We start from the raw sequence: 24,930 nt of genomic DNA on the forward strand, positions 1-24,930 counted from the left end.
CTACTACTTTCCAACACAGCCTGCTGCACTTTTGTAAGAGTATCTGTCTCGATACGTTTTAGCTATAATGAAATCTATCTTAGAAAGCTGTCAGTCACTTTTACCCTGGAAGTCATCTTTTTTTTTTTCTTTTTCCTCAGCCCTTGTATTTTAAATAACTACAGAGTCAAAGAAAGTAAGACACACACACACACCCTCCCCATTACACTGACCTTTTTAATGGCATTCGGATTTTTCAATAATATTGATGGTCCAAGTCAGAGGAAAAATTCCTTGCTAAGTAGAACTGTGTTTCCTAGAGGGTTAAATCCTGTTTCAGACAAATTCAGTAAGAACCTACTCTCTTTAAACATGTAGGACTAGGCACTGAAAAAACATTCACCCGCAGAAGGGAGCTCAGGGGCATCTCTTTTCTCACACCAGGTCCTAAGAACTGAAGTTAGACACACACAGAGCAGCAGAGCATCGGACTATTCCTATGAGACAGTAACCTCTCCTCTTTTATTTCCCTCCTCTCTCACAAAAACACTCTGGCTGCAAGCTACACAGTCCTGCCTGAGTTTCAGGGCTTCACGGTAGATCTGCATGGACTTGGCCAACAGGTCTCCACTGAGGCTGACATGAAGGCCCAGCACAGGCTGTGGTGTACCACGGATGTCAGCGAACTTCGCCTCTGTGATTGCCATGAGCGCTGTGACAGTAGTTTACAAAAGCCCTAATAAAGGCCACCGGGAGACAGCCAGGCTCGGGATCCCTTCTCTGGTAGAAGTTCTCCGAGCTCAGAGGGCAAGGTGAGGTGTAAGGAAAGTCAGTGGGGACATCTCCAAGGAAGAAGTGAATTCTTCAGTTTAATGATTCATATAAAGCTTGAACCAGCAAACCGGTTTTGTATCTATCCAGCTTTAAGCGCTTAACAGACCCACTGATGCTGGGAGCAGAATAATTAAAATTTGCTAGGTCATGGGCTCTTTCATTCTGGCTAATCACAGATTATTTCTGATAAGCACAAAATGCAGTGGCATTACAAGGCTTTTCTTACAAGCAAAGGGTACCAGCAAAGGTCTGGTGTTTCCCTCTGGTCTCCATGAGTACAGTCAATCCAGCTGAAACCTAACACCACCACTGCTGGGATGGCTGGCTTTCAAAAGTAAGCCAAGCTGGACTCAGAAACTTAATCAAAAGAAAAGAGGGCATAGGGTGGTGACAGTCAAAAGTCTGTAACACATCTCATCTTGAGCAAACCACAGGATGATCACAGCTGAGCCAGCCTTCCTCTGAGGGCAGACAGTGCCTGAAGGGTGAGGAGAAAAAAGGACAAAGCTTTCTCATTTGAGTTCCAGCAAGAGGATGCCCCATAACATTATCTGCACAACTAGACATTGCCCTCTCTGTTGTTAAATTTAAGAAGTGCTTACACGGTAGTCTGACTTGAAAAACAGAGCTTAAGTATCCAGAGTGGTGTCAGGCTAAGAAATCAGGAAGCCATTTCATCTCCAAGCACCATTTATACTCTTTCTCACCATGAGCCATACCCTGTAGTTTTTACCTGAAGCCTCATTTTCTTTTGCTTAATATGCCTCCTGAATTTTAACATGGGTAGCACTTGTGTGCTTCGTTCAGCACTTAGTTGCCTAAAATACAGATTAAAAAGTATCAAAATATGGATTTATAAGCAACTTTGGGGCATTTGGTTCTGAAGAATAGCTCCTCCTTTTCTTAAATGTTAATATGAAGATTGCCTGACAAAGCCAAAAGGAGAATTTGAAAGTTTGATTCATTGCTTAATATCCAGTTCTAGCTTTTTACAAATATCTATTGTCTTGTCATTCATAATTTCTGTTATATTCCTTCCATGCATTTATTTGACTCAACAGTTAAATTAGATAATGTTGAATTCACCTCAACATTTATGCCTGGCAACAGCCTTTGTGGTCACAAGGTGATGATTTCCTTAGAGGAACCTAGCAAAAGTGGAAGGAATGTGGGGTGTGAGAGGGAAAAAAAAAAGCTTTTGTTGAAACACAAATATTTTCTGTGAGACTGATTGGAGCAATTATAGCTCTGGCACTGTGATAGTGAGGGGATGTGGGAATAAATACCAGCCAAGATTTTCTCTCACTATAAATATTCTCTTTTTTTCTAAATTGGCTCAGGCATGGTCTCTGCTCAAACCCCTCCTCTCTCCTTACCAGAGGACCATTATCGGGGCCACATTTCTCTGCCACATCGTGTGGCAGGAGCACCACAAATCGTTACCCGAATTTCATGTCACAGCCCCCAGTATCCCATTTTGCACCAGCAAAGGAGGCCAGTGGCAGCACGACCCAGGGAGAAGGTGATGCTGGATATAGCAGTTACCCTTCAGACATTCCCTGTTCCTTAGATAACTGCATAGCATGGCTTGTGCACAGCAGTCTCTATACCCACGCTTAGAGGTCACGCATATTTTGCAGTATAGTTATTTGGTTATCAAAGGTATAGCTGATGTTTCGGATAAGGACTGGGATTTTCTATATATAATTAACAGTAGGGGGTGGTGCTTTTTTTGATAATGGGATTTTTAGATGCTGGAGGTTGAAAGAGAGTGGAAAAGAGATGCACATATGATCTTTCATATAAAGTAGTCTGGTGATAATGCCCAGCTCATGCTCCCTTCGCTCACCCTTTGATGTTCAGACCATGCATCAGATGTGAATGGAATGACTGACAGTGCTGAAACAATGCATAGTGTCTAATGAGCTCACTGGGGCTTATCACTCCCGGTTTTGACATTTTAATTTGAGCCCCTCAGCTTCTAACAGTTTGATTCACCCTTTTGTTTGCCCACAGCCCTGTGTTGTTGAAAACTGGCCATCTCCAAGTCATCTCCAGAAGACAGAGACAGTCCTTCCCATGTATCACAAACCTCTCTAACTGGTGTCTGCAGGTGTACCTGTCCCCCATGGCTTTCCAGTACTGACTGCCATCCTGCTCCAGGATTTGCCTTGTGAGGCCAGTGTCTGCCACCTGCCTGCCTTCACATCCCATACATCTTCGCCTTGAGGAGGCAGTGGCAAAGGAATTTGGCTTTGCCTGAGCAACCACAGTAACTCCTGTGTAGACCACAGGACAACTGCCCTCCCTGGCAGACCTTGGGAATCCCCTGCAACATCTGTGTGCATCCTTGAGATGCTGCGTAAAGCATTTGCTGCAGACAGACTGGATGGTGCTGAACAGATGGACCAAATGCTGGGCTTGGATAGGACCTCTCCTCCTCACCATGGGGCCCTGCCAGACACCGCTGTGCAGGTGAGCTGCTCCAGCACGTCCCAGAGAATAACTGGGACCACTCACACGGGTGCTACTGAGGGGTAGGAAGTGCACTGACTCTGAATCCTTACACAGCAAAGATGCTCTCAACATCTTCGTGACTTCTATCAAAAAAATGGGTTAGACAGGTTTATGTGAACATCACAGACACATTGCTGACTGACTGGATATAATGCCATTTAAGCAGATAGGAACTGTAATATGAGATAAGAACTGTTAAGTTGTTTTCTTGCAGTCACAAGAGACTATGACTGAACCTTCCTAAAACCTGCTGTTAATGGAGGAGGGACAGAGTTTCTCTGCAAATACCAAATACCATTCCAAAACTCGGGATCCTTTGTTATTTTGAGATCCTCTCACCCTATCAATCACTGCAATTTATTCAGCTCCTCGAGGCATTTCTTTCTGCAATGGTCCTACAGGGGAAAGCAGCTCATGGCCTCACTTGCTTCTTACAGAGAAATTCTAGCTACTCCTGCTCTGCAGGACCCCGCAGCTCTGATGCCCTGGCTGTGGGACAGCTTCACCCATGGGTGAGGTCTGGGCTTGCACTAACCCCACCACAGCATCCTACATCCTTGTGTGTGCACAAAGAACGCTTGGGCACATGGACCAGACAAGAGCTGTGCCATTCCCCAAGCAGCTGCTAGGCTGGATGGTGAGTCAATTAGGACCCCAGGTAGCCGACTGTCAGGTAAATCAAAACACAGCCTTTGTGGTCGAGTGGATAACGCTGGGACTCAGACTCTGCCCTAAACTTCCTATGGGCACGTCAGCGTGATTCCCCTGTGTTAAGGACTGCCTGTCTTTAAAAGGCAAAATGCTACTCACTCAATGGCCTAAGAGCTATAGATGAAAATAAATCCTAGGTTTGGTCTTTATTTTGGTGGCTCTGGCTCTGTACATCAGCAGGTCTACCCAAGTTAAGAAAAGACTCCATTTAGTACGTGTCATTTTAATCTTTGATTAGTTTTTAGCATTTGAATAATGGCTTTTGTGACAGCTGTGATACGTCACATTTCCAGGCTTTTAGAGGGGAATAATGAGTCTCATGACCTTTCACTTCTCAAGAGTCGCTCAGCCACTGAACTCTGATGCCGCACGCTGCAAATAATCATTTCAGCTGGCTAGGGCTGGGTAATCCCAGCATGACATTTCATATCCAGTTCAATTTTCAATGATTTATTTGTAATTTCTGCTAAACCACAAAGTCATCCAGCACTTGGCTGCTAGATCAGTAACAGATAACCCTTGCCAACAACACAGTTTGTTTTGAAGGCCAATATAACTAGGAGACTGAGAATAAGTTGATAGGTTAAGAGGTTGTATGTGGGAACTGATGCCCATCCTCTGTCCGAACACCAGCTTCCAGAGCGCAGTGCTGTCATCGGCTGACCTTCCTCTCTTTTCCCCTGCTGCCCTTGGCCTAAAGTAAAAGCACCTTTCTGTAGTCGGAGCTGAGCCTGAGAAAGAAGAAACTCACAAAAATATCCTTTCAGAAAAACAGAAAGGCTTCTTAAGAACAAGTCCTCGTGCTTTTGCCTTTGTCACAGCATACACTTCGGTACCGGCGCCATCCAGGGCCCCAGGATATTTTACACTTTAGCTCTCAGATCCGATCCAGCCTGGTCAGTCCTGTCCTCGCTACAATCGTGTGCTGGGAGTGTCAGCCTCACCTTGGGTTACTTCTTGGGAGCCTTTCCCAACAGCAGCATCCCAGTCCCCTCTCTGCTGCGGCAGGTACATCCCTAGGAGTTGCACTCCTCGCAGTGGCAGGAGAGGATGTAGCGGTAGGTGGCAGTGAGCCTCATGCCCCCCGAGCATCGCAACCGCATGGCCTTCAGCTTGGAGGTCTGGGGCCGGCAGCAATGGCAGGTGGAGCGGAAAGGTTGCTTCAGGACGGTGCTGAAAGAAACCATGGGCTCCGAGCGCGACGTCTGGCTGCAGCGCCCTTCGCAGCGAGCCAGCAGCACCATCTGCGAAGGAAAAGAGACGGGTTAGGAAACTTGCCCCGGTGGCTGCCAGCACACAGCTAACACCAGCAGATGGGTACGTCCTTCCAGTCTGGCTGGTCTTTCTTCACTTACCGCATCTCCCCACCTTGGTGAGAGCACCCATCCCCACAGCGGGCATTGCCTGTGAGCTGTGTCTGAGAGAGCGGAGGAGAAAATATGGGCAGGAGGAAAAGCAAGGCTCCATCTGGAGACCCAGGCACCAACATCAATAAGGACTTCAGGCCCTGGTTTTCTGAAAGCTGACCTTGGGGCTCCAAATGATCCCAGCCAGCCCTGCTTTCCAGGCACGGTGACTGCAACTGTGGCTTGCTGACCCCAGATTTGTGGCAACTGAGCCCTTAAATCATCAGCCAGACTGATACTTTGGTTGGATATTTTCCAGTGTTTTGAGTGTATATACTAGTGATCAGCAGAACTGGTCCTTGGGGCCAGTGAATGTCTCAAATACTTAGATATATAAACATATAAAGTAGAAATATAAAGAAGATGCTCAGTTTATTGCTTCTAAAGAAGTAAGTTTCTAGCTCCCTCCTTTTACAAAGATCACCTTGAGTATGTATTTGCAATTACATGTGTGTGTATATATATCTATAATTGCATCAGTTGTATCTGTATAAAATGCACTGCATAGCATAAGACAGTAAAAACGTAAACAAGATTAACTTGTTGCCAAACATGAGGGTTCACTAGTGAGATCTTCCAAAAGCACTGCAGGCTCCATGGTTCTTATTCTGAGTTCACCAACTGAGCTGTGACCAGAACGAGGTAACTTGCACAATAGAAGGCACTAAGGAAGGAAAGCCCGTGGGGAGTCACTTACTTCTCTTCCGAACACCCCTCGTTGAGCAGAGGAGATGGATAGACTCTACTAAGCTCTATATAAAACATGGAAAGGATCTTCTAAAGCTCAGGAAATTGTGTGGTCAGAAACAGCTGTTACTACCTTGATAATGGTTAAGTGTTGGACAAGTTTGAACAAGTTCTTATACCTTCGTGGAGAATGAAATATTAAGTCCATATCAGCTAATTCTGCTTAACCAACACAAATTTCAAAATCAACTGACTGTATCATCCAAACAAGGTCAAAATGTGACAGAGATGAGAAAGTAGGCAGTAAACTGATTCTAAGTCTATCCTATAACCAAGGAAGGAAATTACATTTTAACCATGCTGCACATATCTCATGGTTTTTCCAGACAATCTAAAAGGATAACTACGGATGTGACAGCAAATATTTTACAAAGTTAAACCTTTTTGAGCTTCTTTTACTACACATGCTCAAGTGGCTGCAAATCTCCAAGTCTTGCAAGCAGGTATGTCAAATCTTAGTTTTTTCTTTAGTCAGAGTCATAAGGAAAGATGAGAGAGAAAGAGAGAGAGAATATTCCTGGTATCAAGTAGGAAATACCAGCACTGTCTGTGTCTACGGGAAAGGCACTGGTCATCTATTGTACACTGCTTAAAAATTACTCTTCCAAGAGTACTTGCATGCTAAATGGTTTGCTTGGAAATGTATTAATATATTAATGACTACAATTCCAGTCAACACAGACAGATCACAAGGAAGATGTCTTCATGAGCTGATGATCTGGGGTTGGTACCATCTCGTTTCTTGGTTTAAGAGATCACGTTTTGTTGCTTTCCAAAAAATTTGCCATCCTTCATGATTTGTAGCGTAAATTTATGGTCCCCTTCTTGTGACATTCATAAGCAAATTCGCTTCAGCTGTTAGTAGTAATATGGTGAGAAGGAAATTTCAGTGTACCGTTGAGCCACACCCCGGCTTTAGATGTACCAGGTGTATCGAGCCCCTTAATACCAATTTCTTTAGTGTATATGAGAACAGGGAAAAAGACAATCATTACAGTGCTAGCACGCCATTACTGATAGATAAAGGTCTACTTTTGTCCCCTTGGTAAACAAAACTCACTTCCCATAGTGACAGGCAGCTGGTAAAGAGCTAGACAGGTATCTAATCCTGCCTGTATTGCAAAGGAAAGACAGCAGATTGGGACGTTTAAAACAGTTAGTTCCCTTCCCAGCATCTTGACAGCTCTTGTTCTGTCCTCCACTTTGACCAGTTCCCTGGATGGCGTGCACTCTCTGTCACAGGCTATTCCCAAGCGTTTGGCTGAAGAGGAGGGTGAAGAGCAATCCAACGGCAGCTGGCAACTGCTTGACGGTTACAAAGAGAACAGAGCCAAACTCTCCTCAGGAGTGGCAAAGGGGGATGTGCAGTGTCCACAAGTGCTTTTGGGGAGGTTCAGAGGACCTCCAGAGTCCCTTCCAACCAACATTTCTCTGATTCTGTGATTTCAGCCCAAATATGACAGCACGGGTTGCTATATGGTAGAGGTGACTTCTGATGGTTGGTGCTTCTGGAGCTGGAACAGTTAGTCACTTCTGGTACTGTTACTCTAAGGACTTTTTATGGCACACATCTGCTCCTGTGTCTGCAGGTACTTTCAGAAATGCCAGGAAAAAAAATAAACCCCTGAGGAACAGGATTAAGGACTACAGAAGAGTTGCAGTAATGTAATTATAGGGTAGAATTATCTGATGTGCCAATATCTGTGTCTCAATACATTTCTTATGAACAGCAAGCTTTCTAATGCAAAATCAGTCAATATTTCTTCAATGTGCAACTGCATTTATAATTGCTTAGCAAGCCTTGTCTTTAAAAGCATGTTTTAGTCTGTGGAGACTCTAATTTTAATCTCAAATTTTGCTAGCTACTTAGTTTTTAGTAAGAGTATGGTCAATATTAATATCATGTAAAATTACACAGTGTTGGTTTTATGCCCTGGTTTTAGATGAGAGTGTAAACTTTTACAAATGGCACAGGACCACAGGTATCAAGTCAAACTTGCAGGATAAAAAAATTTCAGATTTCCCGTTTTGATAGCTTTCTAAATTTCTGGGCTAACCTGAAGTCCTCAGCAAAATTTAACCTCTTCCTCCTCCTCATAAATCCAGAAGAGCACCAGTGGATTTTGGCAGGTGTGCAAATGAGCTGGGAATAGCATGTACTTTAAAAGCTTTGCTTTGCCATTTAGTCAATCGCACCAGCTGCTTATTGCATCGTATACTATAGCGCAATAGAGATTATCACCTAAATAATTAGTAATGCTATGATGGCATAGCACAGTAATACAGTGGGTGTATATATAGTAAAAATGTGTGGGTATTTTATAACCTGATACGCATGCCTCTTGGCTCCCCTCATCCCCCGCACAAGTGAGCTTCTGCATGTCACCTTGCGATGCTGGATCCAGAAGCACAGCGTGCTACAACGTGGGAACCGCAGGGTTCTCGTGTACGAGCAGCTATGGAAGAATAGGTTTTCTTAAAGTCAGCAGTCATGTAGGTATCTGGTAGGCCACAAAAGAGAGCAACCTGAATCTGAGGCAATATTTGACTCCGATCATTCAAGCCGTATTCTGGAAATTCAGAAGTTGTGAACCGGTTTGCTATTAATGGTGTTTGTAGTCCTCTTTTCCACTCTCTTCAGCAACAAACTGAGGCCCAAAAGCAGATGGGCTGAGATGCATGAGAACAGACTTCCACACAGTATCCGTGGCCCGGCTGCAAGCAGGCATTACTGAAAATCTCCTGTGCTACCTTATGAGTAAATGTCTGCAAACATTTGCTAAATCTTTCTTCATCTGGCCCGTGTCTCTCTGGGCTGGATTCTTTAGTGCGAGGCTGTCAGTGGTAGCACACTTCTGGCACATCTGGAGGAAGCACTTGTGACAGCCAATACTGTAATTTAGGAGGCTCTGGTTGCAGCGGCCAGGCGATCCAGCACATCGGTGAAGACCAGTGGGTCTCTGGGACAGAGGTCAGGCAGAATCCAATATGGTCAGGAAAGGCAATACCACACGAGCTGATACAAACATTTCCTTGAAGTCAAAGGAAAACACTGTTTTTCAGGAGCAAATGACCTTCTCCCATCCCTCTTTTGTGTCTCTTTTATACATTCTGTTACTATAATGGACTATGTTTCCAAAGGCTTTGGAAACCTGTTTTCAACATCTGCCTGAGGTCACAAGCAAGAGGGATTTTAATGATTAAATTATATTGAGTGGATGTTTCCAAATGTAACAAAACTACTTCCCATGTGGGTACAATTGGCAGCCTCCACAGAGAAGCACGGTGGACATAATCCTTTTTTAACCAAGACGGACAGCAAACATAATACGTCTTGCAATTTCTGAAACCATTTTTAACTTCTGTAATTCTATGCTGCACTAGAAGGGAAAATATACAGAGTGAAAAAGGATGGCTCAATGGAACCAATATATCACGCCAAAAAATGGCAAATTCTCTGTTTGGCATCAATTGTCAGTCCAAGCTTCACAATGGAAACTCGGTGGAAACAAGAGGTACCGCAATTCCCACAGCTACTCCCGCAGAACCTTCCTTTTTTTGACTTGTTTATATTTAATCACAATATATATAAGGAACAGACATTGCATCTAATTTTCATTAGCAAGTCTAATGCTGGTCTGTGTTTATGTATTATATCCAGAACAGAAGCCATATGTCTACCAGGATGATTCAGATCCCTGAGACCTTAAAAAAAAAAAAAAAGAGCTTGATTTAACAAACAGAGAGAATGTCAAAATTATTTCACTTTGTATGGAAACTGTTTTCATTTTCCACTTCGTGAGAAAGTCCATACAACTTGCAATATTGTTAAAAAACTGTTCTTGAAACCGTTGTGGAATTTGGGAAGCCAAGAGATGTGATAATATTTTCAAACATGATTTCCATTAAAGGCTTGATTTAAAAAAAGTCACTGACATTTTTGCAGTCAGAGTTACAAATGTTTATGTCAACAGCTTTTTTCTCAAAGCTCAGTTTTGAAATAATATGGTTTTCATTACAATGCATTCTGTGTTCTCATTTCCATCAGTCCCACTTCTAAAGGCCTGATTGCTTTCCTCTGTCATTAGGGATGCTAAGAAATTGAGTTGCTGGTGGGTTTCCTTCCTTCCTTCCTTCCTTCTTTCCTTCCATCTTTCCTCCCTTCCTTCCTTCCTTCCTTCTTTCCTTCCTTCCTTCCTCCCTCTTGTTCTTTCTTCAGAAAAATAACCCTCCATCTGATGTCTGTGGCAGCCAGGGTTTTAAGAAAAACCCAGAGGATGGTGATGGCGATGGTGGAGCGAGGAAGGCAGCCACACAGTGAAAGGGCATCGTTGAGGTGTGCAGGAGCATGCCGGACCCACCGGCACATCCCAGCCATCGGGCAACAAACCGGCAGAGTCCTGGACAGGCGCAGTAGCAGCTCCCCATCACGTGGACCAAGGAGCAGCCCCCCACCTAATACAATTATCCGAAAAGCCTCCGCCAGGAGAGCCAGACGAGGAGCAAAAGCCCTTGGGCTGTGTAGGAAGCAATGCCCTCAGCATGGAAGAAAATCATGGCCAGACGGGAGGCACGGGCTGACTGCAGGGCAGGCAGGAGGGTGTGGAGCTGCGGGGCTGGGAGCACTGGGGCAGCAGCCTCGGGACCAGTGCCCGGCTGGCCCAGGGACAGGAGAGTTTGGCTGCGGCAGTGACCGCTGGAGAGCTGGTGGCGATGCGGGGCCAAGCGGAGGCAAAGCCGGGCTGTGGGAACCCGCTACAGCCGGGGAATGGGGATGGGTGGGCGATGGCCTGGGTGAGAGGAGAGACCGGGATAGAGCAGTCTTCTGGCCCCAAGGCCAGGGAAGCCCCATCCTTCATGCTCCAGGATGGATTTGCCTCAGGGGCTAGCCTGGGACCTGTTGTGTTTATCCTCTTATGGCTGAGGCACTGTGCCCAGGTCAGCTGAAATCTGCATTTCTCACCGCCACAGTGAAGTCGCTGCTTGTTACTCATTTACTCTTCTGCGTGTAGAGGGGCACAGGGGGTTCCTACCCAAAGCTGGAGACCAAAGGGCCTCTGGGGTCTACCTACCATCTTGCCTAAGTTACATATGACAGCTCCTCCTGCTCTCTGGCACAGCACGGAGCTGAGAGAGAGGGCCAGCTGGGTGAGGCATCATCCATACTGGACTATACTGGACCATCGCGGTAGCTACGGCTTCTCTGGTCTAATAGGTGATCTGAAGTGCCTTGAGAGAGGAGGGCTGCTAGCACCCACATACCAGTGAGTAAAACCCACCCACACTACCAGCATACCTACACTTTTCACCTTTGCCTCTCACTGGAGTCAACAGCAATAAAATCAATATTGCACAAACAGATGCATCTCTGCAGTTTGTATGTTAATGGTGGATGTTTCCCAGATGGTGGGAAGGTGTAGTCTAGGCTAAAAGCAGACCACAAGATCTGTCCTGAATCACAAATAATGCATAATTTTACTGTTTGAACTCAGAAGCAGTAGGGCAAAACTCTCCGATCTCCCACTTCTGTGGATCAGGCGTGGTTATGCAAAGCCACACAGACAGCGCTGCTGTGCGACCAGTGTAAGGCAGCCCAAAATGGGGCTTTCCCCATGCTCAATTTTGAGGCCATCAGCCAGTCTCTGGCGAGCAGGCACAGGGCAAGCCCCGCTGAAGGTGCACAGCCAGGGCAGCACCCGTCCTGGTGCACAGGAGGAGCGCAGAGCACCGAGCAGGTCTTATTTTCTGTTGACGCTTCTCTCTGTACTTTATTTTAAATTTTATGGCCCGCTGCTACCTGTGATATTACCTCACCCCTGCGCTGACTATGGGACACAAATAACTCATTCTGCACACAAAGGCATCTGGGGGTCTCCACAGCCAGCGCTGCATCCGTCTGAACTGTGTGGATCCTCTCTCCTCAAAAATGCTCCCAAGATCTCCGCTGCTGGGGTTTGCCATCAGGCTACACCACAGGCAGCCCTCTTGTCCTAAACCCCATCATGTACCTGCCTCCCATCGCTCTTTTACCCAACACAGGGCTGGCAAAAGTGTTGGTGCTGACAGTTGTTCCTTTTCATTAATCCAGGGATGTGGATGCATAAGGCAAAGCCACCTTCTGCGGGACAGAGGGATGGTCCAAGCGGAGACTGTGTATCGGAATATGAGCTGGGTTAACTCAGCCAGAACAAATTAGGACAAGACAAAAGGGACCAGCAAGGATTTTCCCATTGTTTCTCCCCACAATGAAATAAATGACTGTAGGCTACGTGCGCAGGCTGCTAAACCATTTTGGCACAAAATTTTTTAGGCTTGAAATCTCAAAGAAAGGCAAACTTGTATTTCCTTCTGCTCCTAAGCCCTACAGTAAACACCCAATTGTCATTCTGCATGAAAACAAAGGCCTTGAAGCTAAATGGGGGAAAAAATTAGCGATGTTTTTCACTACCATTTTACATCTTGATTCTTTATCTCAGTACTTCACCTTGAAAGTTGTAAGTCTACATACTCCGGATTAAAGACTCACTTGAAGGAGGGGATGACTGGGATGATCTAAACTTCCAAACTAGCCCATCTCCTTGGCACTGGCGGCTGAGACCTCAGTGTGCTCCTTTGAATCTTACAATTTATGGCATATTAGCTTTACCATCATGGTGTGTTTCTCCTTTTGAAAAGGTGAAAATAGAGTCAAGAGCCTTTCTCTCCAGTCCCAGTTCTGATGTACACACTCAGATGTCTCTACATCTGTATGTCTCTGCAGCTAGATTTTGGTAGTAAGGAATTTGTGCAGAGAAAAAAAATCACCCCAAATGGTTCATTTTAACAACTCCACTGACACAGCACCCTGCTGCAAGGGGGCGAGGGAAGTCCTTACCTTTGAGCTACACTTGTAGAGGGGGTGGCTGATGGAGTCGACATAGTGATGCCTCATACAGCGGCTGGGGTCGGAGTCGATCATGAAGGAACTGTCTGTTTTACTGTCCGCGTCTCCCATCATCGCCAGGAGCGAGAGCATGGAAATCGAAGCTGCAAGTACATGATTTCCCATTGTCGAGGAACTTCTCACTGATAACAGCAGAGGGAGGTAGAGTATTAAAAAAACTCCAAATACTGGCAGCCAGTTCCTTTCCAGGATGGTGAAAAGTCTGGTTTAAGTCTCTTAGCTGTCATTCTTCGTCTCGAGTTAGAGTTTGCTGAGATTGTAATCCGTCAAAGAATCTCCTGCGTAGCTAGAATAAAAACAATATAAATCACAATCCTGACCAAAAAGACCTCTGGAGGAAAACAGACGTAAATAATATTAAGGCACACAGGATTTTTGCTAGCCAAAATATACGCTCTGAGTGAGCATCATTCCCACAGTAGGTAGAGTATATCGCATTAGGAAGGAGATGTCAAGGCCTTATTACTTTAAGCATTGCTCTATCATTTTACTGGGGAGAACCTTTTGACTTTTAACATCACAAGTGGTACAATGCCAATCTTTTTCACTTGGCGATGTCCCTAATGGGTTCCCCTCAAAACTGGTGATAAGTAGCACATCAGAGATTTCTGCAAATTGAAAGGACTGTGTATCCACTCAAAGTGTCAAAGTGGTGGGGGGGCAAAGCTAGGCTGCCTCCTGCATTACAGATGGGAATTTCTGGCCTAGGTAGCACATGGAAAGTCTGGAGGCAGGTTGGCCCCTGGCTCTAGGGGCTGCATGTCGGTCTCCTGCAGTTGCTGTGCTGCAGGGACAAGGGGTAACCCCTGGCTGGAGGGATGCTGAGGGTCTGAGCCCAGGCATGAGCAAAGCTGTCCCCCAGGAAGCTTGCTGAGCACCGACCTGCATTGCATGGAGGACCACCCGGCTCTCTGGCTGCCCTGCCCTCCTGAGTACCAAACTCACATGCACACAGGTGTTTACTTGCTTACTTGTCAGGCTGCACTTGCTCAATGTTAGTCTCTTACCCATTAATTAAAGAGAAGCCTCTGAAAAATACATTGGATTCCATAGCGTGCGAGTACATCCCAGCTATCAATTGGGAAAAAAAATACATGCAGGTGGAGTCACGTGGATATCCACCCAGGCACCTGGATTGCTGGTGCATGTTGGAGACCAGGAGATCCCCCAGAAAACAGGCGCAGGACAGCCCCTGCAACGCTGCCTGGAGCTCTGTGTCGGTGGGGGAAGGAGGGCATCTACCTCAGCTGCTTCATCACAGCCCCTTGATCCTTCTCACAAAGCCCTCAGTCTCAAGTGGGTGATTTAATTTTGCTTTTACTACAAACAGCTATAGCTTGAAAGAGCTGTGAATTATCCATCTAAATACAACCTGATGAAGCAAAGGATAGTCATAAGTAAAGTTAAAAGCGCAAGGACTTTCTGAAGAAACTTGTGATAAAACAGTTCCCTGGTCACACAGAAATACTGCCCCAGAGGCTCTTGCCTATTTAAAGAGCTGATGTGTGCCTTTATTGCCTTATACAAGCCTCTTTCAAAACTGTTTACTGGTTTGCTGGTGATACTCTAAACCGACTGATACTCATCTCCCAAACAGCCTGAAATTACGAGGCCTCCCCACCAGAGTGCTTGATGATTTGTGTATTGCTTTATAGCTTGCTCAAACACTTTGGTGAGAGGAGTGCATAGCAGTGAGAAACACTTCCAGAGTTCATCCAAGTTGGGAGTCGGGACTTCTCAGGCTGAAGTGACATACACGGTCTCATGCTGGGAAGAAATGTAATTAGGGATGCTCTGTGTATTAGACATTTTTTAAAGCCTTTTTTGGGTTTCAAGCTATTGTCCATGTGCCTAAGTAGGAAAGAAAAAATGATGTGACTGTCGATTTAAAAGACTTTATTTTTTTCACAGAGTCTGACCTATGACCTACTATATTCTCCTGGAGCAAATGTTTTTTGGTGGATACGGCATTAAAAAGATACTATGTCTTTGCAGTATAAGGAGCTTAAACAACACTAACCACTGAGGATCTCAGATACATTTATACACAGTCTCATTCATGTCAATAAATATCCCTCCAAACATTTTAGCAGGGTAAGAAAGAAATCTCTCCATCATGGGAGCTGGGACAGACTCCTTCCCAGAAGTGAACTGCACTACTCTGGTTCATGCAGATGATGCCCAAGGATTAGCTAACAGGAGGAGTGATGCACTTTTTTTTTTATTTTTTATTTAACCTTTTACCTACATTCCTATTCTTTATAAAGAGGCTGACCAAAACACGCTGCTTGGCAAGGTCTCTTTCCAACATAGTTAATCAGTATTACACACCCAGTAATTCGCTCTCTGTCCAAATAAGTTTACTTGATATTGGACGGTCTCATCTCATGTAATAGTATGTCCAGGGATCCCCATTTCCCACTCTCTCTGTCCCACTGTTAATTTTGTGCTTCTATATCTTTCTGTGTTTTTGATCAGTATGATTTAATACAGTGAGAGAAATCTGGAGTCCTGGCTCTGTTTTCAAAGGCTTATCTCTCTAGTTTTCTTCAGGAAATAATTGGATGACATAGAGTCTGCCTCACGAAAACACTCTGAGAAAGCTGGAAAGAAGCAGGGAAAAATGTGAGAAAAGGAAGACGTCAGTACCTTCTTCAGGATAAGCACAGCACAATACAAAAAGTATTAACACTTTCGCAATCTTTAAAAATTGCCCTGATACTTCCCTGGCAAAGAAATGTAGTGGGCTTTGGTAACAAAACTTTGAAAGAAGAAAAAAGTACGGTTATCACATATTTGTTAGTAAAAAGAGAGACCACGGATGTAAATGTGACCCATCTTTTGTGAAAAAATTGTGTACAGTTGTTGATAGACATACTGGCAAAACGAGTGTGTAGGTATCGGAAGCGGGACTGCAGAAAACACCGGCCTATTTGCACATGCCAGTATCTCCCAACATACCTATGTGAAGTATACAGATACATTTTTCAAGTACATATGCCATATACAATTGAGATATATGGAAAAAAGTCTCACAGGGACATTTAAACATATAGAAGTTAGTGTGTAGATTTCTGATTGTGTAAAAAGGTCTAAATATTTTCACTCAGGTACATCACTGTGATGAAGTATGTTGACATGACATTTTCCATTTCCAGCTGATATTATGCAATGGCATTTCACTTTAAATTAGCATTCTTCTTTTTTTTTTTTTTTTAAGTTTATATTCTTTTTGAAATGCTGTCTGAAATTATAAAATCCTAGACAGTACATGACATCGAGTGACATATGTAGTTTCCAGTCTATCCTTCTGTCCAAAACCAGAAGCAAGTACACCTGTAATCATTAATCATTATAGCTGTACTTATGATGGCATTTTGTTTCATTTGGAAAATACAGTTTTTCTACCAAAATCAACAATTTCACACAGAATTTTTTTTCTTTTATTTAGATCTGTTTTTTCCTCAGTTTCTTTTCATGTGAAAAACTGTGGTAAACAGCTCATCTGCCAAGCTAACAAAAAGGAAGCTAAAATGCTTCCTCTTTACAGCATCCTGTAAAGAAAAAGATGCGAAAGTGACTTCATATTCTCAGGCTGAAAATTAGCTACAAAAATATTTTGGTCTAACAGTGGATGAATATCACTACTTCTCATTTTTTCAGAATTCACTGATATGGATATTGCATATTGTTAGCAATAGGCTTATAATGCCCTTTCCATATAACTAGTTTTCAGGAATTCATAGAGACATAACATGCTAAAAGCTGTTACAGCTGTTACCTAAAACTGCTACAGCTGTTACCTAAAAACTGCAGGGAAAAAATAGAAGACATCCCTCAGAAAGACCATATGAACATAGAATCCAAGGCTGTATTGCTCACGGACATAGGGGCAGAGTTAGGGTTATTTTTCCAACTTTATGTTGCTATTAACTGCTTTTTGAATGCTAAAATAAAGATTTTTTATCATAGTAGTGTTAATATCATTTAGAGAGTGGTGAAGGTTTTGTTTTGCTTTAAGGACAGAAGAAAATTCCATCATCTGGAATTATTTAGCCAGTCACTTTGTGAGAACGTAAACAGAAATTCCCTTTTTGCTATGTATCTTGGAAAAAAATAAGGAGCCGAGCAATTCTCCAAAGGTCTATTGGATCTGTACCACTTTTACCCTGGAAGGTAGGGAGTCAGCAATGGAAAAGCTCATTTATGGTGTACTTCTACTAAGCTGTTCCCCGCTCCTGAGCCCCCTGAATTAGGCATGCACGTATGTTCAGCTTGGCCTTCATTTGCTGTGCATTTTCCATGTTTGAGACTCCTACTGAATGGTGAGGGTACAATTCAAGTCACTCAATGCCTTTTATGTTTCGGAGGCTGCCAAAATCCCGTTGGAGCAGCAGTGTGTATATATAACTAAGCCTGGCCTTGCATGCTGTGCATATTCAGTAAACACAATTACTTGGATCCTACCATGTGGTTCCCTCATTCTGAATTTGTTATGTAAACAGAAGAGTTACGAGACTACTCAGCTTCTCCAGACTCCAGCCCCCAAAAAAGCGTCACTAACTATATACATATATATATGTCCGTGTGTGTGTGTAGCTCGCTGCTGCTGTTCTGACAAAAAAGCCACAAAAACCTTTATGAGACCAAAATGAATTTCTCAAGAACTTTATCTAGCCTGGAAAAGTTTAGGCCAGAAAGATGAGGATTTGGGGGTTTTGCGCTCCAAGATTTGGACCGGAGTGGAAACGACTGTTAGGCAGACTACACCAGGGTTACACCAGGGTTTGTTCTGCAGGGTTAAACTCCCCACTGCCATGAGACAGGCCGTGAAAGGGGCTGGGGATGGAAGCCAAGGAGGAGCAATCTGCGCTGGAGACAACCTCCAGTCCCCCAGCCTGGGCATGGGGCAGCGCCGCTGTGGAGTGGTTCTCCAGCCCTGCGACCACATAGCACGGCACGGTCTGTTCCCAGACCTCCTCCAGCCTCCACAGCACTCAGATGGCTTCCAGCCCACGCAACTACCCGCACCATGCTCGGGAACTGCCTGGGAAGCAATGTGTGCTGTGGGACAAAATCGTACGAGTGACCATCTGAGCAATTTAAGAGAACAGTTTGTCTAATAGGAGAGATCACCTAAGATGCTGTGCCTGGTCCTGCTTTCCGTTGAATCAACTCAGAAGCTTTATCAGCTCCAGTGTATGTTTTAGCTCTGTAACTAAATGTAATTGTCCTCTCATCAAGTTATTTTACTGTGGCCATTTCTGTTGCAGCAGTAAAGTAGCTGGCCTCCTGTATATGCTATCAAAATCCTTGCTCCGCTCTGCGGCCGCCTTTCAAAACACCTGACAAAGTCACCGAGCGGCCATCTGGCAGCCGGGAAGCAGCAGGTGAACACAGGGAACTCCAGTTGTTGGTGAAATGCCTCCGTGCAGCATACGAACAGGTTTCTTCCCCTCCCGAGACAGGGCAAATACCAAACTAAATATTTTGAGTGAGATCCTTACAGGTCTAAATAAGTGAAATGCTTTCCTGAGGCCTCGTTGTGCCAAATGAGCATTTGCCCCGCTGACATCCAGCTGTGCTGAAGCTTGTCCCCTTGGACACCAAGGGGAACGTTCTCACCCATCGCAGGGGAGCTCCATCCACCCGTCACCCAGCAGGTTGCAGGGCAGCCCGCGCCTGCAAGGAGGGTACACGAATTTCACGCGCTCCTGGCCAGAGCTGGCAGGCAAGAGGAGGAGGGAAGGAAAAAGGCAGCAGGAAGGAAGACAGGCTCGAAAGAAGGGACTTAAGCCTCTTCATCTGGGTGTCCGCAGGAGGGAAGCACATCTTGTGGTCCTACTGAGGTTGCGCTGTCCTACCGCCTGCCAGCCAGCAACTGCAGAGCATTGTCCCGTAAAAACCAAGAAGATAAAACGGACGCTACCTCTGAGCAGTCAAAAATGTCAAACGCACTGATGGTCGTTGAGAGAAACTCCTGCGCATCGTTTTCTGCTGTGAGGCTTCGCTAAGTCTTTTAATATTTCAGGAGATGAATACCTGTGACTGTAAGCAGACTGAAAAAATAGGAAGACCGCGGTGTTTGAAGCGTAAGAAACAACATCGTAATTGCTGCAAATATAATGGAAGAACACAGTGCTGCAAGCACCGCTGGGAGCATCAGCATGCCTGGGATGAGGACGCATGGGACGGGTTCCCTGGGCTTTGATGGGGCGGCTTGTGTAAGGCCCCCATAAGTGTTCACGCGGCGGGGACCCGGTGCATGAGGTGGAACAAATTAAGCTGAACAGCACTTGAGCTGGCTGAGCTCCCCTCTCCTTTTGAAGTTTCCAAGAATATTTCTAGTCCTTCAGGTAGCTGGGAGAGGGGGAGCTAACAGTGCCTTCCTGCTAGGCGGTTGAAATAACAAACTCTAGTGGGTACTGCAAGCTGGCGCCCTGCCAGCAGACAGGCACAGGCCAACGTGGAGAAAAGGTTTTTAATACATTCCCAAAGAATAACTACTGGTGGACAAAAGAGCGTTTGTATTTTTATTCTTTCCTTTTCCTGCTTCCAGGAAACTTTAAATAGATTGATTAGGGGCATGTATGGGATCTCTCTCTAATGAGCTAGTAGAGCCATTTAATGGTGAGGTGATGCCAGCCTTGGATTCTTTCTTTATTCTTGTGTCTCACTGAATATCAGAGTAGTCATGGTCTTGAGCGTGGGACAGGAATTGAGAGGAACACAGTTTTCCACTTGCTCATCCAGAGGGTTCTGGATGGGATCACTGCTCAGTGAAGCACCAGGCGCAGAGCTGAGCTGTCTAAGTAAGTTTGCCCATCCCTCTCAGGAGGCAAACCAGCAAGGGTGGCTGCTGGCTACAGTGCAAATATTCCCAGCCAAGCATTAGCTATAGGATTTGCTTCAGTAATTACCTTTACTTTAGTCTTATGACCCAACATGAGGCAAAATTACTCTTGGCCAAATTACAAGTTGCTGAGAGGTCTAGGGCATTCAGGCATGTGTCCTCTACCTGTTGGAGTGCGTTACAAGCAGGTGGGCAGTTTTTGTTCTCTTTTACATATTTTCTAGAGAACTCAAAGGACTGGAGTTAACAACAGATGCAGGAATAGGAATGGGTTCCGTATTCTTTAATACTAAGCAAAGACATCCCTGCCACTGGGACCAGCAGCGAGTGCTATGCATGCTGGAGATAGCACATGATTGAAGGACATGTTCCCTCTTTTCTGATCCTCGGGGCAAAATCCTCTCTTCTTTTATACACAGGCAAAATTCAGACCACCATCCATATATCTCGGCCTCCGATAATTAGGGAACCCAAATATTTGGCTCATGGTAACAATTTTATGTCTTCTAACAAGGGGAACAGCGTTCCCCTAGGTCCCACTCTCTTTGAGCCGTGCTGCTATGACAGTAATGCGATTGTCACTGCCATGGTATGCTTAACCTTTGCCAAACCAGAGCTGAGGCATTAACTCAGATCCTCAACTCACATGTCTTAAAGGGCAACATAACCTGTGCTGCCTCCGCACCGCCAGACCGACAGTTTGCAGCTCAGTAATAATAAGCATGTAAATGTGACAAGCGTAAGCCGTAACAATGATTGATGCAAATAGAAGAATAACAAAGAGAAGCTGAAAAATAGTGATGCGGTGGAATTTCTAGGGCTGGTGTCTCCATGGCACCAGCAGCCCAATACCCTGACACCAGAAGAAAGGCTACACTTGTCTGTGGTAGAAAGGATCTCCGTGCCACGCAACGAAATTCCAGCAAACAGGACAAGGACTGATGGTGTCTGGAAGTGGTAGTGCCACTGCTACCCGGATAATAGTCTGAATTAGATTATGTGAAAAAAGAAGGAATATATAGACAGCCAGCTGCTCAAAGGCTTACTACAACCTTGCTTTTATTGTTCTGCTAAGTTAGAGGTGGGGCATCAGAGGGATTCCTAACATACCACTACTGAGAAATTTTAATATGTTCCACACTGACACATATAAAAAGGAAATAACAGCTGATCATAGTCAGTGGAGACTGCAGCATCTCTTCATACGCATGCACAGAAGCATGGGCAAAGTGGGGTGCTCTTGGCCAAGGAGACTCAGGCACCCGAGCTACCCTGACCCAGCTAAACCTTTCTGCTGCCATTGAGCTGAGTTTCAGCAAAAGGACTGTCAAGCAGGAAGCAAGACAGCAGAAAATAGGTGATCTGGGCATGGCTACTCACCCCATCCCAAGATACCAGGACGTGGAGAAGGGCAGGGGAGCTGAGAGGCTGCACATTTAACACTGATGAAAAGAAACACATGTTTACACAACCGACAATGATCCGGTGGAACAAGATATCACAGAGGGCAAAAGTTTAGCTGGGCTCAGCAAAAGGACTTGTTATGTATGGGAGGGTTACAGTTGTGAGGGTTTTATTTTTAAAGAGTTTTTGGAAGGGTTATAAACTCTCAGGACTCAGAGTTCAGTTGATGGGGTTAGGGAAAAATCCTTTGCCACAGCAAGTTACCCCGTAGCTGCCTGCCACGGGGTCTCTATGTCTTTCTTTGATGTGACCGCTTCCAGCCATGCTCAAGAGGTGGATTACTCAAATAACATGGGACTGTGGCATGGTCTCATGTAGCAAAACTTTTCTAAAACTCATGGAGACAAGCCTCTCCTCATACTCAGCAGGACATGAGAGGCAGAGGAATTTGTAGTATTTGTAATACAACTATCTAATATTTATAATTGTAATTACAATTATAGTATTTGGGGGGAGAAAAAAAAAAAAAAGGACTTTTTTCTTTTTCTTCTTTCAGTTAAACAAATAATCCAGACTTGTTACAAAAACCAGATGTCTCAGTGGCTTCATGCAAGCTTTGCACCATAGATAGTCAACTGCCTTCAAGGTCCAAGAACAACCCTGAGCGCTTCCTAGCGCATCTGAGAGCAGACAAGCCAGGAAGGGGACAGTCAGCCCCAGGGCAAATGGGGAATGAAGCCAACTCCAGGAGGACTCCCTGTCAAATGAGTCACTGCAGGCGTCAATGCCAGTCCCCAAGTTGGTGGCTTGCTTCCCTCCCACCTGGGCAAAAGAGATTGCAATCCTGGCCACTCAAGCAAGCAAGAACATATAGATGCTATCACAAGCCTTGATAGCACGTGAGGGATTGTTTCAGTGGGGCAGATGGCTTTTGCGGAGATCAGCCATGCGTAGGTAGCTACCTGGGGTGTTGCTGCTGCAAACTGGACAGAAGACTGTCTGTAACAAGTATCTTGCTCTGCAAGGGGGAATCATCAGCGTACGTGCATCTGACCAAAACCAGGCGCTGCGCAAAGCCAGGAAACCTATGTGGGATACCTTCAGGTAGAGATCTGAGCTTGTAACTAGAGTAATCAGCAGCAGCCCCTAATTATACCCCTCCACTAAATCAAACAGCATTTTATTTTGTAAGCTTGAAACATCTTTTTGTTCCACATTTGCTTTTAACTGGAAAAATCTTAAAGCATCTTCTTATAATACCCGTATTGCAAATACGATTTCATTATTCCAGCAAGAGCATGCCAATGTATATATGTCACATTAGGAACCCTGATTCAAGCTGGTAAGTAATTACTCACCAAATAGTTCTATTTAGGTGGACGGAATTATTCATATGTATAACTGCTCACAGATATGAGTAAGGTCCCACAGCCCGAGCAAAAGTGACCACTGTTAGTAATTCAAAAGAAAAAAAAATAGAGGTTCTAAAATGTAGATGTTCTTTTGAGGAGGGACAAATAACAAGGCTGTGATTATTACATCCACATTTATTGACACCACCAGGCAGCTGGGTTGCTTCTATTAGAAAATAACTTTGCAATAAGGAACTGATTTGAAGTGACTTTGTCCCCACTGTTGGTTTTAAATAATCATTTGGCTGTCCTTTTCCAATATGCAGAGTTCTCACCCCTCAGCCACTGGGACAGTTACAAAGCTTTAGGGACTGTGAGTAACATTTAGCATATAAGAAACATTTTTTCATCTTTAAAGAGCTGCAGAAACCTTAACAAGTTCCTTGTCATGCCATCTCTCCCAGACAGAAACAAGTAAGGTGTGTTATGGGGGAGGCTATGGGAGAAATTTAAATGAACTTAAGGAGTAGGATAAGAAATCTGCCTGACAGTCCCACAAGAGTCAGTTCACACACGCCGTCTCGCAAATTCAGATTTGCCACAAGAAAATTACCCCCGCAACACACACTCCATGGGAGCCTGCTTTACTGACACTACAGTGGCTAGCAAACGTAGTACTGACATTGCTCTTCACATGGTTCACCTTTTTACCCTGTTTTTGCTGCTGGACCCATTCATTTGAAGTTTTATAGGATGAATTCACTCACCTGAATCCTAGCAGGGAGACGGGGCTTTCTTCCTCAGCTGGGCTCACTCGGGGCAGTGTCCGTTCCCGTGCCTCGCAGTCACACTACACTGACACTTTATCACCGGGCTCATAACAGTGAAACTCTTCTTTTGTCCCAAAGACACAGAGAACGGTCATGCTCGTGCCTCTGACGCTGACACACAGCGAAATGATCTGCCAGCAAACGAGGAGAGCCTCCCTCTCTCCTTCGGCAGGCAGTCTGGGGTCCTGCAGCATCCTCCCGTGTCAGCTACTGACTGCACAGCCACGCTGCATTACGTGTTGCGCTGACGGGGTCAGCTACCTACTAAATATACCCCTCGGCGTTACAGCAAAGGCAAACATTGTGGCTTTTCTCACAGGTTTCAGCCAATCGAGAGTGTATATTAAATCTGTCCTAATCCATAACCAGTGCTGTCCAGTCCATAGGAAAGCTTCCCAGAAGTTTGGATAAATAATAATGTGCAAATTAAGAGTGCTCCTGCGAAGCATGACACACAAAGCTAGAAATAAATATTGCCTGTTGTTTCAAATTATTCTGAGCACTCCGGCAGATGACTGGCAAGAGAACAGCATGCATAAGTAGTGATAAAAGTAAACAGTCCATCTTTAAACTAGCAGGCTTGCCTGTGCTCATAGAGCCCTATTGTAATGGGACAAAGAGGGTGCTGGCGATACCGGCGCTCTCTCGACGAATTCGGGGCAGAGTCCAGCACGTCCATTCACTCCAAAGCCATACAGCTAGGACAAATGCAGAGCTGCATGAGCTCGGCATGCCCACAAGAATAGATGTTTAACCAAGTTGCTCAGAAGTACACTGGGCTACCTGTTTGACTGCGTACAGGCATCCTTCAGACAGGACATATAGTTAAAGATCCAAGGATAAGAAGGAGACACAGGTACTAGAACTGTTTCAATTCCACATGAACACATTTCAATTTAAAAAATGGTACAAGGAGAAGATGTGTTTGCCAGATAAAGAGATTAAGCACTCAGTTTAAGTCCATGTAATACTCAAAATCTGGAGGAATCTCTTATTTGTGTGCTTACCTTTGGAAAACGCACGGCTCCTTCCTTCCCTCAAACTCTTCAGAGAGCTAAAAAGAGGTCCTGTTACTTCCAAATGCTTTTGTTCTTCTGTCCCTCTGTCACATGGCTTGCCTTTTATATTTGCAACACACAAAAGTTAGGGCTGTTGTTTAAGAGAGAGAGGGAGAGGGGGGGAGAGAGAGAGAGAGAGAGGGAATGTCAAATGGAAAAGTGCCATTGCAGTCATATATCAATCAGGGCAGCGGCAGCAGCAGCTCACTGGCAAATGGGAATTCCACAGAAATGTGAAGCTCTTGTTATCTGAGAAATCACAAAACACCACCAGCCAAGCTCCTCTCTGCAGGGAC

General features: G+C 44.9%; 1 protein-coding gene across 2 annotated transcripts; it reads right to left on the reverse strand.

Moving 5' to 3' along the window:
- Nucleotides 1-4,475: 4,475 nt before the first annotated feature.
- On the reverse strand, nucleotides 4,476-24,661 carry NDP (Norrie disease (pseudoglioma)). Of its 2 annotated transcripts, XM_010571370.1 has the most exons (4): nucleotides 24,584-24,645; nucleotides 14,109-14,165; nucleotides 13,069-13,423; nucleotides 4,476-5,285 (listed from the first exon to the last, which is right to left on the reverse strand). In XM_010571370.1, exons 3-4 carry the CDS (start codon nucleotides 13,240-13,242, stop codon nucleotides 5,058-5,060), a joined length of 402 nt encoding a protein of 133 aa, XP_010569672.1. In that variant the 5' UTR covers nucleotides 13,243-13,423; nucleotides 14,109-14,165; nucleotides 24,584-24,645; the 3' UTR covers nucleotides 4,476-5,057. The 2 variants fall into 2 exon arrangements, with proteins under 2 accessions (XP_010569672.1, XP_010569673.1); XM_010571371.1 differs by lacking the exon at nucleotides 14,109-14,165 and having other exon boundaries at nucleotides 24,584-24,661.
- Between the last annotated feature and the right edge of the window lie 269 nt (nucleotides 24,662-24,930).

Source organism: Haliaeetus leucocephalus, unplaced genomic scaffold (assembly GCF_000737465.1).
Source record: "Haliaeetus leucocephalus isolate CR32 unplaced genomic scaffold, Haliaeetus_leucocephalus-4.0 Scaffold317, whole genome shotgun sequence".
Taxonomy (NCBI): Eukaryota; Metazoa; Chordata; class Aves; order Accipitriformes; family Accipitridae; genus Haliaeetus; species Haliaeetus leucocephalus.